General features: G+C 44.2%; 1 protein-coding gene and 1 long non-coding RNA gene across 2 annotated transcripts; both read left to right on the top strand.

Annotated features, from left to right (window-relative positions):
* The first annotated feature begins 1,727 nt into the window (after positions 1–1,727).
* LOC136436893 (uncharacterized) lies at positions 1,728–10,016 on the top strand. Its single transcript, XR_010756105.1, has 3 exons — positions 1,728–2,333; positions 5,807–5,903; positions 9,915–10,016. It is a non-coding gene; the product is annotated as an uncharacterized lncRNA (long non-coding RNA).
* A 1-nt stretch (position 10,017) lies between these two features.
* LOC136436892 (uncharacterized) lies at positions 10,018–14,033 on the top strand. Its single transcript, XM_066431282.1, has 2 exons — positions 10,018–10,452; positions 12,652–14,033. Exons 1-2 carry the CDS (start codon positions 10,309–10,311, stop codon positions 13,045–13,047), a joined length of 540 nt encoding a protein of 179 aa, XP_066287379.1. The 5' UTR covers positions 10,018–10,308; the 3' UTR covers positions 13,048–14,033.
* The last annotated feature ends 1,358 nt before the right edge of the window (positions 14,034–15,391 follow it).

Consider the following 15,391-nt stretch of genomic DNA (forward strand, 5'->3'; position numbering starts at 1 on the left):
CTTTTCGCCTTGGCTGCACAGTATATGCCTTGCGTTTTCCACAGTGTTGTTTTAAATTCGGATGTTTATTTTCTCGGCACACTGTTGATAGTAGTTGTTTTAGTCTTGTCTGTTTTCTTTTAATTGTGGTCTTAATGCGAGGTCAAATACAGGTGTACCTCGCGCGCCGCTGTGTTAAAACAGGTGCACCTGTGAAATACCTTCTACAAACAACACCGAGAGCCCATTTCAAGATTTGTTGATGTGTTCTTTGCTTACTCAGATCCGATTCATTATTTGTTATTCTATGGGTCTATGTTCAATAAGAACGTTTGTATTGCCGAGCATAGGGTTCAGGACAGTAGAAGCCTTGTCTCATACCAGCAATTATCAGCAATCGTCATCATTGTACCGCTCGCGATGGCTGGTGGGGTTGGGCATTATCAAAAATATCGAAAAAAAATCGCCAAAAATCGTCATTTCAAAATATAATCATAGTAACGCACAATTCTTGATGTATTACTGTCATGTACATGCCTGCAAAGTATTATTGATAAACATCGAAGTACAAGCCAAGGAGAGCATGTTTTCTAAAAATAGGCGTGGCCTTATAACTCTTGATGACGTCATCATGACGTCATTCTGATTTGCTAAATTATCACCTTGCTTTTAAGTACTACCTGAAAAAAAATTAAGGTTGAGGAAGGTTAATAAAGGGTTTTTCAATAACATCCCAAAATTCCTCAGTCACCCTTCAGCTGTACCTTAAAGGCTTGAAACACTACTTTAGATACATCTCGATTTTTTTATATGTTTCTAAGATTGCTAATGTTTACTATATCTTTATTTCGGAGGAATGTAAAGTACTATCAGGAATATCCCTACTCCTTGTCAACACGAATTTTGGACGGGTCATCTGAAGTTTATTACTGGATTTTAAAGCTTCAATATAGTTTTATCAAGGAATCATGTGTATTATAAAGTTTTTGCCATCACTTTGGCTAAATCAGGAGCATTGGTATTTAGTGTTTAGCTATTCTCATGTTTGATTGTCCCCTTCATGCTGTATACAACAAAGATCAAAATCTATTCCTGCTTTACTTGTTTATCTCACTGAAGATAATTGACTGAAGACACAAGTAGCATCTTCGTCGTCTTGTCTATGAACGATACATCAGGGGAGACTAAACAGTTAGCGCCTGGTTTTAAACCATTGAAAATCCTTTTTCGGTGGGATTCTTTGTGAAACCTGGGCAGTATAGGAGGGGCTGTGGTAGGATAGACTCTGTATTTGCTGAATTAGTTGAAATAAATGGTCTTTCTGTACCTTGTGGGTTTTGGCACCCCCCTGATATAGTGGGATGGTCTTCAACTGGGTGCCTGAAGCCTGTAGGACCTATCCAAGGGCTCTGATTAGGGGTGCGGGGGTTATCTGGAGAAAATCCATATAGAATTTGTCAGGAATTAATCTGATGACAGTTGACATAACTGGTAGTATTTGAGTGTAAGTTTTTGTAGTCTGATGTTTTGATTCCTGAGATAATGACACCTTGTTTTTCTTCCCTTCCCCATAGGGATACATGCATTACTGCCATTTATTGCAACTGTTAAGTCTCCCCATCACAATGTGTGAACACTAACTAACGTTTCCTCCCGGCTGGTACAGAGCACGTACAGACATCTACCGTTTTGGGAATTCTCTGTTCCCAAACCGGAGCTTAACTCAGGTATGTTATCTCCCGCTCGACATGAATCCTTCCCTGTTATGTCTGTGACAGGTTTCCTCGTGGCCACCTCACGGGGTTCGGGTCGTGACAGACACCGGGTAATCGACCAAGCAGACACGCGCAAGGCGACCAAGAAGGCACGGGCCAAGCGACTGAGGATCCACGGGCCAAGCGACTGAGGATCCACGGGCCAAGCGACTGAGGATCCACGGGCCAAACGACTGAGGATCCACGGGCCAAGCGACGGAGGATCCACGGGCCAGGCGACTGAGGATCCACGGGCCAAGCGACTGAGGATCCACGGGCCAGGCGACTGAGGATCTAAGGGCCAAGCGACTGAGGATCCACGGGCCAAGCGACTGAGGATCCACTGGCCAAGCGACTGAGGATCCACGGGCCAAGCGACGGAGGATCCACGGGCCAGGCGACTGAGGATCCACGGGCCAAGCGACTGAGGATCCACGGGCCAAGCGACTGAGGATCCACGGGCCAAGCGACTGAGGATCCACGGGCCAGGCGACCGACCGAGGAGGTTCTAGCGGGCAAGGCGACCGAGCAGTCGGTGCAGGGACGTCTGTAGGGTGCACTGACTTCAACAGACGCCGTGGGCGCATATGTTACATTGAGGTATGTGAGCTATGCTATTCGCGCCTTTAGTGTCCTAAATGTTTTCCCCAACGTTTCCTGTCAGGTGCAACAGAGACAGGAAAATCGTTCAGTAATCCAAAATAAAAGTGATATCGTCTGAATCATGTTTACAAAACAGCTGGGAATACTAGTAGGGTTCGTTAAAATGTCGCCTCCTTGGATGAAAAGGACAATGATAAATGTTTTCAATTTGAGATACTAGCGAATTACCACTCCGCTCCACTAGCCCTTAAAACTAATCGTTTACTAGTAACAGCTTTTACCACCAAAAGACATTTGGGGCAGTAAGGACCGACACCTTTTTTTCAGGATGAGTTGAAGAACAGGACGCAAAGTTGTAACTATTACTGTCATTGAAAAGTGAGTTGACCGGATGGCTGTACTGATGAAACTACAGTGTGTGGAATTTGTAAAATCAAACGGAATCTCTTTACACAACGATAGTACCGCCCTACTATATTTAAAGCTAACTAACCAAACACATGCGGCCTTGCCCGGATTAAGCCATGTAGTACCGCAGTATTTGACCCTGTCAGACTCAAGACCATCAGTTCACCCAGCTGTCAGCTCAGAACCTGTTCTTACACTGTAGATGGGTGGGACGTATGGAGGACAGGGGCGTGGCTTCTGGTTGTGGTTACTTCCTCCCTTCCTTCCTTCCTTCCTTTATGGAACCCTTCCTTTCTTTCTGACTTTCTTTCGTTCATTCTGTCTTTTCGTTCATTCACATATTCCCTCTTCTTTTCTCTCTCTCTTTCTCTCTTCCTATTTCTTGTTTCCTTCGTTTATTCTTTCCTTCCTGTCTTTCTGCCTTACCACTTTGTGTCTAAAGGCAGGGGATAGCAATGCTTTTCAAGTGTGGGAATTTATGAACGTTTCAACGTGAAAATATTTTTCTCGGATAAGTCTGTTGTTGTTTTGGCCTCCTTGGTCTGGTAAGGTCTTGAAGTAGACGCTGCCATGAGTGACACCAAGTCCCATGTCTGTCAGTGTTATCGTGAAGGTATCGGAGGTTTAACATTCCAGGTCAGTGGAAGAGTAGAACATCTTAGTGCTACCACATGGTGAAACATGGGCTGTAGAGCTTCAACGCAAAAATACCTACTCAGTTCACTGTCCGTTTCTCCGTTAGACTATTAGCTGGGAATGCTAGTATTTATTTGTCATAGCATCATAGCAGTGTTGCCAAGTTTTGTATAATTTTGACCACAACGAAATTATAGACTGAAGAAAACTTGCAATAAAAGTTGCAACAATGAAAAAGAAATACTTTGTGAAGCGACCTAGTGAGAGACTCGTCACTGTTTTCGACATGACCTTCCCACACACTTTGAGTAGAGTAGAGTAGAGTAGAGTAGAGTAGAGTAGATGTAGAGTAGAGTAGAGTAGAGTAGAGTAGAGTAGAGTAGAGTAGAGTAGAGTAGAGTAGAGTAGATGTAGAGTAGAGTAGAGTAGAGTAGAGTAGAGTAGAGTAGAGTAGAGTAGAGTAGAGTAGAGTAGAGTAGAGTAGAGTAGAGTAGAGTTGATTCCGCCAGGTAGGAACTCCGGTTCCAGTTTACCGGGCCGCTCTTCGATTCATCTCACTGTCATCTCTGGTTTCTGGGGATGGTCCAGAGCTCTACTCCTCACTATTCCCCAACTATTAAAGGTCGGCGTTGGGTTGGGTTAGAACTAGCCTGTATCTTATCCTATTCTAGCTCCAGTTCGCTCCTCTCATCGCATCCAAGCCGAATACGACTTTCCCGACTTTGATCATAGTTTTCAAAATTCACAGTATACTGGCGCAGGCAAGTTTTAAAAAGTAGTTGGCAACCTCGTCGACTAAGTCCCAACCACGGATGGCATTGCTCACGACTAACTCACAACCATAGTCTGGAGAAGGTCGGGAGGCTATGGTTGGCTAGGTGTGCCATGGGCCTGACAGAAAGAACAAGACCATAGCACGTCCAGGTCGAAAGATACAAAAACGGAAGTTCTGCTGCAGTACCAAGGTCACATACCAGGGGGCCCAAAATCGACCTTGAACTTCGGCTTCACAACACCTGCCCACATACCAAATATCATCGTAAGGCTCTTGACCTATGCTGACTACAGTAGTGCGGAAACACAGACAGACAAACAGACAAACAAACAGACAAACACATACACACACACACACACACACACACACAGACAAACCCAAAACTTTATCTCCGTTTTTCATGGAGATAATAACGGTCTGTCCCCGAAAGCGTGAGTCCTAGACCCGTGCTGTCAGCAGGTAGTATGTTGGCACGGGGGGAACCATTCAGCCGTGACATGGGGGCAGGGTGGGAGGGACGCACGGCGCATCCGGGGCACAACACCTCAGAACTGTTCTCGTCGAAATTGGGGGCAAAGACTGTAACTAATGGAACTCATGAAGTGAAGTGAAGTGAACTTTATTGCTCAACAATCGTACATGGTACAATGTATGGCATGAAATCAACAATACTACAAGGCTAATCTATCCTACAATTCTAAGTACAAAATATTTTCGAAACCAGTGTATTTGTTACAATATATAATCATGTATGGGTAATTCTGTCTCGCTTTTCGAATGATTTATGGAGAAATTGACCTATGTACATGGATATAGGAGTCGGACATGACAACAGTACATAGAAAATATCGCTCTGTGTACCAGATAGGGTGAAGTTTGTCTTAGTAATAATAGTCTGTAAGAGCATATCTCTCTCTTTGCTATAAGTTGGACAATTCATTACAAAGTGGAATTCATCTTCAACACTTCCATTACATGTGGGACACAATCTCTGAGTGGCTGGTGTGTTGTGGTGTCGACCCTTTTCAACTTCTAAGCAATGTGCACTGATTCTCAGCTTTGTTATGAATGAAATGGAAAGATGCTGGCCATGTCAAAGCTCGTAGAAAGGTACGCGAAGTAGCTACAGATGTGTAATATCTATTCTATAATGCCCCTAAAATTCCTTTAAATTGCTTTTATATTTAGCCAGCCAAACTTGTCATAAACATCCCTTGCCTAAAGAGGTTATAGATGTTAGATAACCCGAACAGCAAAAGTTTGAGTTTGAGTCAATATCATCTTTCCTCTGCGAATGCCTCGATCCTCAACCTAAACTGGAACAGGAGTTCCTACCTGGCGGAATCAACTCTACTCTACTCTACTCTACTCTACTCTACTCTACTCTACTCTACTCTACTCTACTCTACTCTACTCTACTCTACTCTACTCTACTCTACTCTACTCTACTCTACTCTACTCTACTCTACTCTACTCTACTCTACTCTACTCTACTCAACCATCAAATTGGCTCTGTTTTCCAATCGGATTCGCGGCTGGATTTTTAGTACCCGAGGATTAGTGAGATCAGATTTACTGTGGCCGGAACGACAAGTGTCGTTTGACACCATGGCAACGGCAAAGGTGTGACATGTGTGGTAACCTCTTCCAGATTGTACCGTGACCCTTGAGCTGCACTCTCCGGACTTACCCAGGGAACACCGGACTGTTTTCAATCGACCTTCGCTGAATTCTTCGGCTGTTTAAAGGTAAGTAGGAACTTGTATTCACGTGTGCGAAATGCCTAACAAACCCCAAAGTTAGTCCTAAAACTGTGCTATAAATGTGCTATTACAAAACAGAGCTTTCATTAAGGTGTGGTGATGTTTCAACCGGACAAGCTTCAGTGATTTTCAGCTGTGTCCTGTAAAATCTCATGTTCGCAAGCGGATATCAAGTTAATAGAATTGTCAGAATTGTTTACGGCTACGAGCAATGCTCTTGTTTAAATTTTAGCAAACATTTTACAATCAGGACGTACTATAACCACAGACTATATCGTAGTAAAAGATTCTAAAAGATCCCAGTTATAATGTTCTGCGGTTAGATGTATGATAGTCAAATCGTTCATGTTCATGTATTTGTACCATCTACTACTGTTTACTAACAAACACTGAATCTTCGATGCTACTTGTCCAAATGCGAAAAAAAAGAAGAATAAAATCTGTATGAATATGTCGGACTGGGTCAATACAGCAGAGGCATGGCATAATTCAACCGTGCTCAAAAACGTTCTATTTGTACTGATTTTCAATTCAGAAGAAAGACAGTCAGAAATAACTGACGTCTACGTCACATTTCAACATCACATTGCAAAGAGTATGAAAAGCGGAAAATACTAACCATGAAAAAATACGATGACCCTTTACAATGAACAATAAGATAAGGAATTCAGGAGTAGCCAACTGGAATCCAACGATTCCTACCATGACGAAGAATTCTCCCCGGAATCGGAGGACATGGACCTTACAGTCATCTTGCTACACTGGAAGACCGTAGGCCAAATTTTTAGACCATATCACCAACCGGAGGTCAAGACACGGGCGGTCTAGGTCAATGTCTTAAGAAAACGAGAACCCACGTAAGAACCCCTAGGGTGGAAAGCACCCAGCGTTCGGACATCTTGGCATATTCCCCATAGCTAACTACTGTATCTGACCAGAGTTATCAACATAGAAATATGTCCCCAATCAAAGGCGCTCCACCCCAATGACCACTGTACATAGTAGTTAACTATTCCTATGTCATTATCAGTCCTTCTTTCGGCGCTTCTATTCCCCTTAAGCCTCCGTGTCTGAAGACATGATGTTCTCACCGCCCAAGACGCGAAGAGGTTTCTGTACACATCTCCCGACTTTCCACTTTAAGAAGCCTGACGCCTGGAGTTTCCTTTTGCTGTTAAGTCTGCCGTGTGTCTCCTCCGCTTAAAGCCAGTAACGCCCAAGATCTGATCCAGACGTCCCCAACCTTAAGCAGACAGTAGGAGTAATGAATAAGCGGCCTCCCTCGTTAAAAATGGAAGAACACTTACAAGAACACAATAAAACGATTGTCCTGAGATGTACAAACCCTCATGTGTATCTGTCGTCTTCCGCAACAAAACAACCCCACATCCCCCCTTCCACCCCAAGACCTTTGGTTCCCATGTCTATCGTGTGTTTGCAACATAAAGTGTAAGTACCCACAGCCCACCTTTAAGCCAGGGAGCCAAAGGCCACGATCCGCTCCAGTAGGGGTCCTGGTGACCTTGAACGGTTAACTGACAACATGGAGAAGAGAGCACCTTTGACAAATTGAAACCTTGTGCAGTTTCACGTCCAGAGTCGGATTAAAGATGAAGCAAATTACAGCGACACATTTACCCTGCAGTATGTCAATAGACCAGTAGGTCCAGTTTATCAGAGTCAGACAATTTTGTATTTGCCTTTTCGCTGCAGAAAGTTACGTAACATAAAGTTGATTGATAACGGTTCGAGCATCACCTGTGTGCCCAGCTACATGCCGGGAGATTAGGCGGAACGTTGGGTCCCGGTGCCAGGTCGCGGTACTGATGGACAGGATATGTGTGCTCTAGAAACGGCGTCAAACCCTGCGTGTATTCCTTTGATACGATGTAACATGGTCATTTTTATGAACAATTTTCAAAACCTTTTTGGTGTAGACTTCTAACAGACTTACAGTATGATAACTCACGTTAATAAAGGTTAGGCATATCCAGGTCCAATCTCTACTGGATAAGATTCAGAGATCACTTCCGGGCGTTTCGAGTGACATCCATCACTCTTCTTCAGCGTCACCAAAATGAACAAGAGTTCCGCGACCTCATATCTCCATGAACAATTCTATTTATGCAAATTACTTACACATTTACATAATATATGCTTAATCATAAACACCTTTATCTTACTTACACATGTTGCAATATTGACAGTCCTATAATTTTCCAATTCGATGAATTTTGGTGTTCTTGCATTAATTATGCAAATTAGGAATTTATTTGCATAATTGGTATTTGTTGATGCTCCACTTTCCATAAACTACATATGTTATATGTATTTGAGTCTTATAATGGAAAACACTGCAAATATAGATTTTCCTCATTATCTATGCAAATTCATTCCCAATTAGCATAATTTGCACTTTATTGTGTACATCTCTGTCTAAGCTACCTGCATACTCAATATCATGGAAATCCATTGTCCCTTTGTTCAGTTATTCTCCAAAATCGACCTTGAATTTTGGCCTCACAACACACGACCACATACCAAATATCATCGTAATCCATCCAGAGGTTCTTGAGTTATCCTGCCTACAATAGTCCGGAAACACAAACACACACACACACAAACACGCCAAAAACAATATCTCCATTTTTCATGGAGATAACTAGTAGAAGAAAGTATGATATTAACTTAGCGGTCATTTCCCTGTACCTCATTTCTTGTCCCATAGTGCAGGGCTACCTTAGATAACATCAGTGCGGCTGCAGTATTGTCGTGATTGCTGTAGTTGCAATGTGATGTGTAACGTTGCAAAGTATTTACAACTGTAGTATTAGTAATGAGGTGTTACGTAAGGAAGCGCACGAAATTTAACCTGTGAATATCAACCTCGCGCAAGTAACACACCCTTTCTACTAGAGACTGCGACCACTGATCACGAGCGACAATGAGTTGACAGATCGATCGTTCAGCGAATTTCATACATGCAGCTATAACGTCATAGACAATAGCCTGTGTTTACACAATCTCTCACTGGCTGGGGTTAATGACCCCCTGCCCCTAGATGGGGGGGGCGGTATTAAGCCGTCGGGACGGCCGCTAGGACGGCCGCGATTCTAGTCAGGCTATGTAGAAAAGGACGACTTTTTTTAACGTTTTGTGTGTTTTGTTGCCTTTTGAATCATATTACATCATATTCCAATCATGAATTTAGGGCCAGATGAATCCAATTGTGGTCGCTGTGTGGTCTCTCAGCGATCGCCGTCATGTCAAGGGGACAGTGTGGAGTCCTGTGGTTTTCTCCCAAAGCACCTGTCTCAGAGCGCAGCATGCGGGCTGGGGTGAGATGGGGGAGGGGGGCATTTCTGCAGGGTCACTGAGAATGTCAGCAAGGCCCGGTATTAAAACAGGCGGTCCCACGCGCGCCGATCCGTCCTCCCTGCCGACCACCTACAGCCTACTGTACCATCGAGCTGTCGAGCATCTAAAGCAGTTCTCACAGATCCTCTGGGACTATAGGGATTGTTTCAAACTATCGATATTTTGCACAGAGAATCATTCTAGTTTGTTTAGCGATAGAAACAGTCCACAATCCTGAATCCACTTCTATTTTGGAACCTATGTCCTTCATACTCTCTGAAATATTACGTTGGGTCACTTAGGTGTTTTTGCCATTTTAGAACAAAAAGATTTCTCTACCGAACAATTTTTTTCCGGACGCCCCCCGAGGTCGTGTTCAGGCGGCCTGAGTGCTCTTGACTCTAAACGTTTTGTACTTACGGAACAAAGCTCCGGGCTGTTGGACTAACCTACTTATTGTGTCCTTGCCTTGACCCAATTTTTCCGCCAGGCCCGTATAAGATGTCATAAAAGAAAATTGAGTAAATTGGATCACAATTTCCTTTGCTTGTCTCTCATTCCGTCAGTGTCCATCTTGATTTGTCGTTGCCATGGTAACACAAAATGGCTGATGCTGTTGCTATGGTGACATTTTTGCAGGTTCGATCCGCGTGGGTGGGTCTTCCGTCCAACTGCGGGGAAACCGTCGGCCACCATGGGCGTGCTGTCGGTCGGCTGCGTCGGCACGACGTCTCTCCTGATCTCGGCGCTCTTCTTGCAGACGGTGCTCGCGCAGGAGGTGACCTACGCGGGCCACAAGGAGGATAACCGGTGTATCTGCACGTTCATCCCGCCGTATCAAGCGGCGGACCACCCTAGCTCCCACCAGCAGCCTCCCGCCGACCCCTGTCCGCCTCGCGACCCGGACGCGGCGTCCTTGCGGACCGACCTCAGCTTCCTGCAGTCGCACCAACTGGCCAACCGCGAGCAGCTCAACTCCCAGACGTCGCGGTTGCACAACCTGACGTCCCGCCTGTTCCAGCTGGAGGACCGCATGCACGGGACGGAGCGGCACCAGCGGGCCTGGGACTCCCGCACCGCCACCGTCCAGCAGTCCGCCTCGGAGATGCGCCGCCTCATCAGCCGGCAGCAGGACACCATCATGTTCCTACGGGCCCGCCTGGACAACATGTTCCAGGTAACACTTTGTGGGTTTCAATTACCTTTTAGAAGTGCAAATAAAGTCGATTTGGTGGGGTTAGAAACTTCCTCGTCAGTTATACATGTATTCTGCTTGATGAAGGATCCAAGATTGAAGATCCTTTTACCAATAGATTATGTTTCTTAAAGATTTTATCTCATCACCCGTAAATACATGAAAACCTACTGACTTAGCCAAACAAATCATAGCAACGTAATTATTGTGTATGCACGCGCTGAGCTGATGGGGATACTGGTGCCCGGCTTAAAGACTAACTTGGGGGTTTTGCGGCTTTCCGGATCACAGAGTTTGAACCTCTTCCCTAGGGGAGGGACCTCTAAATGGACTTTCTTATGCCAAACAAGGATGAGCCGTCAAAAACAATCACTTGAAAACACATGTATCTACATTTCAAACCTCAAATCTTTACCACCCCTGCAAAGCTGGATTTGTCAGGTTACTTTAGGTAAAAAAAGCAGGAGTTCAACTCCAGCATTCTAACGAGCTAAAGACAGCTAGAAGTTTCAGATGAGACCAGGATTTCACCCCCGGCCCCCATCCTAATATATCAGTCCAACCATAAGAGAAGCGTTCAGAGGTCAATCCGAGATCAAAACATGACAAAAATCACCTCTTTTGGCCAGATTAAAATTTACATTCTTCTGTCCTCCCTAGCAGAACACTGGACAATTCTGACCAACATTTGACCAGGAAAAAAAATATTTTTAGCAAAATACTAAAGGGTATGCAGCGTGCACTCTACTGCGTAACTCTATTAGCTGGTCCCTCCCGCCTACTTTGCTCCGCTTGCTGCTGAGTTACGCTCCGTCCACGCGCTCTTATCGGCTGGACTGCTATTATTGGACACTATAGGAACACCAGTGTCCCCATCAGCTCAGCGCATTTAGATACAAAAATTACGTCACCCCAGGGACAACAGTTCTTCAACTGTCTGTGTTGCTATAGCAACAGCTTGACAACATGTTACACCAAAGCAACCGAAGCACTATAATAATCGATCCACCAGCGGCCTTACGTGAAGTGTAGGGTGAAAGATTATCCTGAGAAAACACTGATACATTCATCCTAGCATTGGGTCATTTGGGAAAAAGACGGGCGGGGCGATGAAAAAAGAATTCAACAAAAAAAGTTCAGTCATCCGTATGCTGTACTATTACATACAAATATCAATCAGTACCAACACAGGCGAGGGCTAAATCTATACCCACTGTTCCTGGACATATATACCTTTGATATATTGATTTATGCAAGACGTAAATAGATTGATTCGAATGATCTATATCTATTAATGATGGAAATGAAAAGATAACTACTAGTATTATATCAATTGTCGCCGAAGATTAATAGGTCAGTACTAATTGTGTAGACGTTAGGTCGATAAATGTAATCTCCAAGCAGATCTGTGGGGGCAAAATCGTGACGGTTTTCGGCTGGGCCTAAGATCTGACACACGGTCCCCCAATCAGATCTAGTGTCTACAAGACTTAACAGGTCACTGAAAAAATAGTAGAAATTGGTCATAGAGACAGATAACATGCCAGAGAAGTTAGCTGGCCCTGGAGTACAGTTTGCGACAAAGGGAGCCATTTGGCGAATTTCTACATTTTTTTCAGTGACCTATGGAGCCTGGTAGAGGCTAGTCCGAAATCGTCACGATATTGCCCCCAAACATCTGCTTGGAGATGAGACAGATGTCCGTTTGTTTGTTTGTTTGTTTGTTTGTTTGTTTAATCAAGATATCCATTGGCGTTCAATTCTGAAAGAATCACACTATTCTTCCTGGAGTCCACTAACATATTTAATACATGAAATACAGTTAAATCAAATATAAAGGACAAAAACATATGCAATTGGTGGACAGAAAAGCAAACGAAACACGCTATCTGCCACCCAAAAATCAAGACCACAGCACGTCCAGGTCAAAATATACAAAAATTGAAGTTCTGCTGCAATACCAAGGTCACATACCAGGTGGCCCAAGATCGACCTTGAATTTCGGCTTCACACCCGCCCACATACCAAATGTCATTGTAATCCATCAATAGGCTCTTGAGTTATGCTGACTAGAGTAGTCCGGAAACACAAACAGACAGACAGACAAACAGACAGACACACCCAAAACAATATCTCCATTTTTCATGGAGATAATGAAATGTGGTGAATCGTTTGTTCCAGGAGATGTCCCAGATGCGGGACCTGAACCAGAGGATGGTGCTGGAGATACAGGACGAGGCCGAGAAGAGCGAGAAGAACCGTGACAAGCTCCACAAACTCAGCAGGCGGCAGGAGAAGACGGAGGGAGAGGTCAAGGAGTTTCTCTGGGCCATCAGTCAAGTCATGTCCTCCTTAAAGGAAAGCGAGAGAAGGAAACTAGCTAAGATGTCCAGTCAGAGACCCTTGGCTCGTCAGGTAGACGCTAAGATGTCTCCTGAGCCGACTGAGTCTCCGTGGGTGCCGATAAGGACTTCTCCGGCTTGGGAAGAGTCTTTACCCACGCCCAAGCCTAGAAGACGGTCGCTGAAAAGGCAGCATAATAGCCGTGCGGGCCACGGTCACTGGTGGCAGAAATAAGCCTCAGGTGTCTGAGAGTTGAGGCGTTTTGTGACAGACGATTATATAGTTGGTACATATAAGGACATTAGAACTCTCTCCGTGTGGTTGTAGAGCACATTTCAGGAGCAGAAATGCACAAAACACTGCGCCTTGCACATTTGCTTTTTCATCGCAGAGACACGTGCGAGAGTCATTCTACTTTCGCCCAAACATGACTTCCCGCCAACCGTAGACCCGTAAACATCCGTGTCACACACGAGGGACCCACAAAAGTTCGTGAAAACGTTTCTCAACCCGCAGCACGAATCAACAAAGGTACAATTCAGTCCTGCCGTAGCTGTGTGCTGTAGACGGGGTTCCTGAGGGAGGAGGTGCATTTTACACGGCTGCGGGTCGGTGGGAAAATCTGCCAAGGTTCAGGACAAGAGGGCGGCCTGTGACTCCCCTCTGTGAGGGGGGAGGGGGGCGAATGTAGTATCAAAACAACACTGGGAGATCTGTCAGCAAGATAGTCTACTAAACGAACCACAAAATAAATGACAATTTCTAGTTATGTCTTTATGCTTCGGTCCCATTTCCAATCCGGGGCCCTGCCGGGCAGCTTGTGGGAACGAAAAATCTGATACAAAACACAACAAAAGACACGAAACGTAAAAAAAAATTACTTCTAACCATAAATTGTGTATTTTCTTGATATTCATTTTTCGTTTTCGCAAACAGCCCGGCCGGACCCCCGTCTTAGAAATGGAACCTAAGCATATTTAGCAGGGCTGTCCAGGACCCAAACGTCTCACACCGTCCGTCCAAAATATTTGACCTTCGTGACATGAAATTCATTTAAAAAATGTATTTTCGTAAGCTTAAGATGACAGATCTAAAAACGAAAATTAACAACATGGGCTCTCAAACAATGAGTGTGACGGAAACGAATTTTAAGCTGTGAGCCCTGGTCTTTAGCGATCCATTTTTCTTAGATAGAATCATGAAATAGTCATATGACGTTTCGTAAGTTAAGGTTTACCTGTGACTGTTGTGGTCTAAGTGTTGCTGTTTCGTCATTCTAGCATATGTCAAAACTATAGGTCACGTAATTTCATAATCATGGATCTATGACTAGTCAAGTCAATGAAAATATACATTTCATTTTCAATGTAGGAATTCTGTATTGCTGAACGAATAGACAGCATGTGTTCATACGTTTGATTTAGGGCCTTAGAGTAGAATAGAGAATTTTTTGCGTTGGTTATTGATGTTCCGTTTATGGTTATACATTTTGTTCGATTTCTTTATATATACTTTTGCTTGCGTTTTTAATGTTTTAGCGAAGACGTTATCCGTCAGTTGATATGAAAATAGATATCATAAAGTAAGTGACAATATCAATGATGTAAAGATTTCGTTTATTCATTTATCAAGAATCGCAAAAAGACAAGAAAAAACATAGCTGTTTTCAAATTGGATACATGAATTATAAGTGTCCTGGGATTTCATGGTTAGAAATGAAATTGGATCAACCGCTGACCGGAAAAATGTACATCAACAGTTAGTACAATTTGGCCGTGACCTAATTACCTTTGACATTTAAGATCTATGAAGCCCTTGTTTAAGGATAATATCATGTTTGCCCTTGTAAACTGTAGGGGTCACTCTGAAGTGACCCTTAATGGCAAATAAACCGTCTTAAGATCAACCTCGTAACCCTGATACCTGACCTTGAAATCTGTGTCAAAACCGACCCCAAAACGTTTCCTTCATATTTATAAAATGTCAAAATGTACCTTACGTATCCATGTGTGCCTGAACAAGGTACATATATACATTAAGAATAAGAAGCACTATTCGTTACATTGAACTCGAATAACCTCTGGGTCACCTGGACCTCATCTGGGAGAATATCAACGGACCTTTCAGCCACTGTCCCGTGGGTTAGGAAGGTTACTGCAAATGGTCAGACAGAATTACACAGATATATTAGGTACGGTACCAGATCTGGGGAAGTCGGAGGTATTGAAAAACAACGTCTCCATGGATGTCTACCTGATTATCGTCTTCGGGAAGGAAGGCACCTTCAGGCGTGTAGAAGGTAGCCTCATTTGTAGGCCTCCCGGGCTAGCCTGAGTGCCAGCCTTTTTAGCTTCCGTCCGCTACCCAAGCTCCACTGCCGGCAATGATTTTTTTGGGGGAGCGCTGATTCTCGATTTTCAACTTATCGTATTGCCGCTTATGGCCATAGGCGGCAATACCGGTTCCCCCGGCCAAAGACCCTTGTCCCGGTAAGTTGAAAATCTCGAATCAGTGCCCCCCCCCCCCCAAACAATTATCGCCGACGCCGCCCGGGAGGCCTGCAATTGAGGCTATGTAG

This window comes from Branchiostoma lanceolatum, chromosome 6, assembly GCF_035083965.1.
Source record: "Branchiostoma lanceolatum isolate klBraLanc5 chromosome 6, klBraLanc5.hap2, whole genome shotgun sequence".
NCBI classification, from domain to species: Eukaryota; Metazoa; Chordata; class Leptocardii; order Amphioxiformes; family Branchiostomatidae; genus Branchiostoma; species Branchiostoma lanceolatum.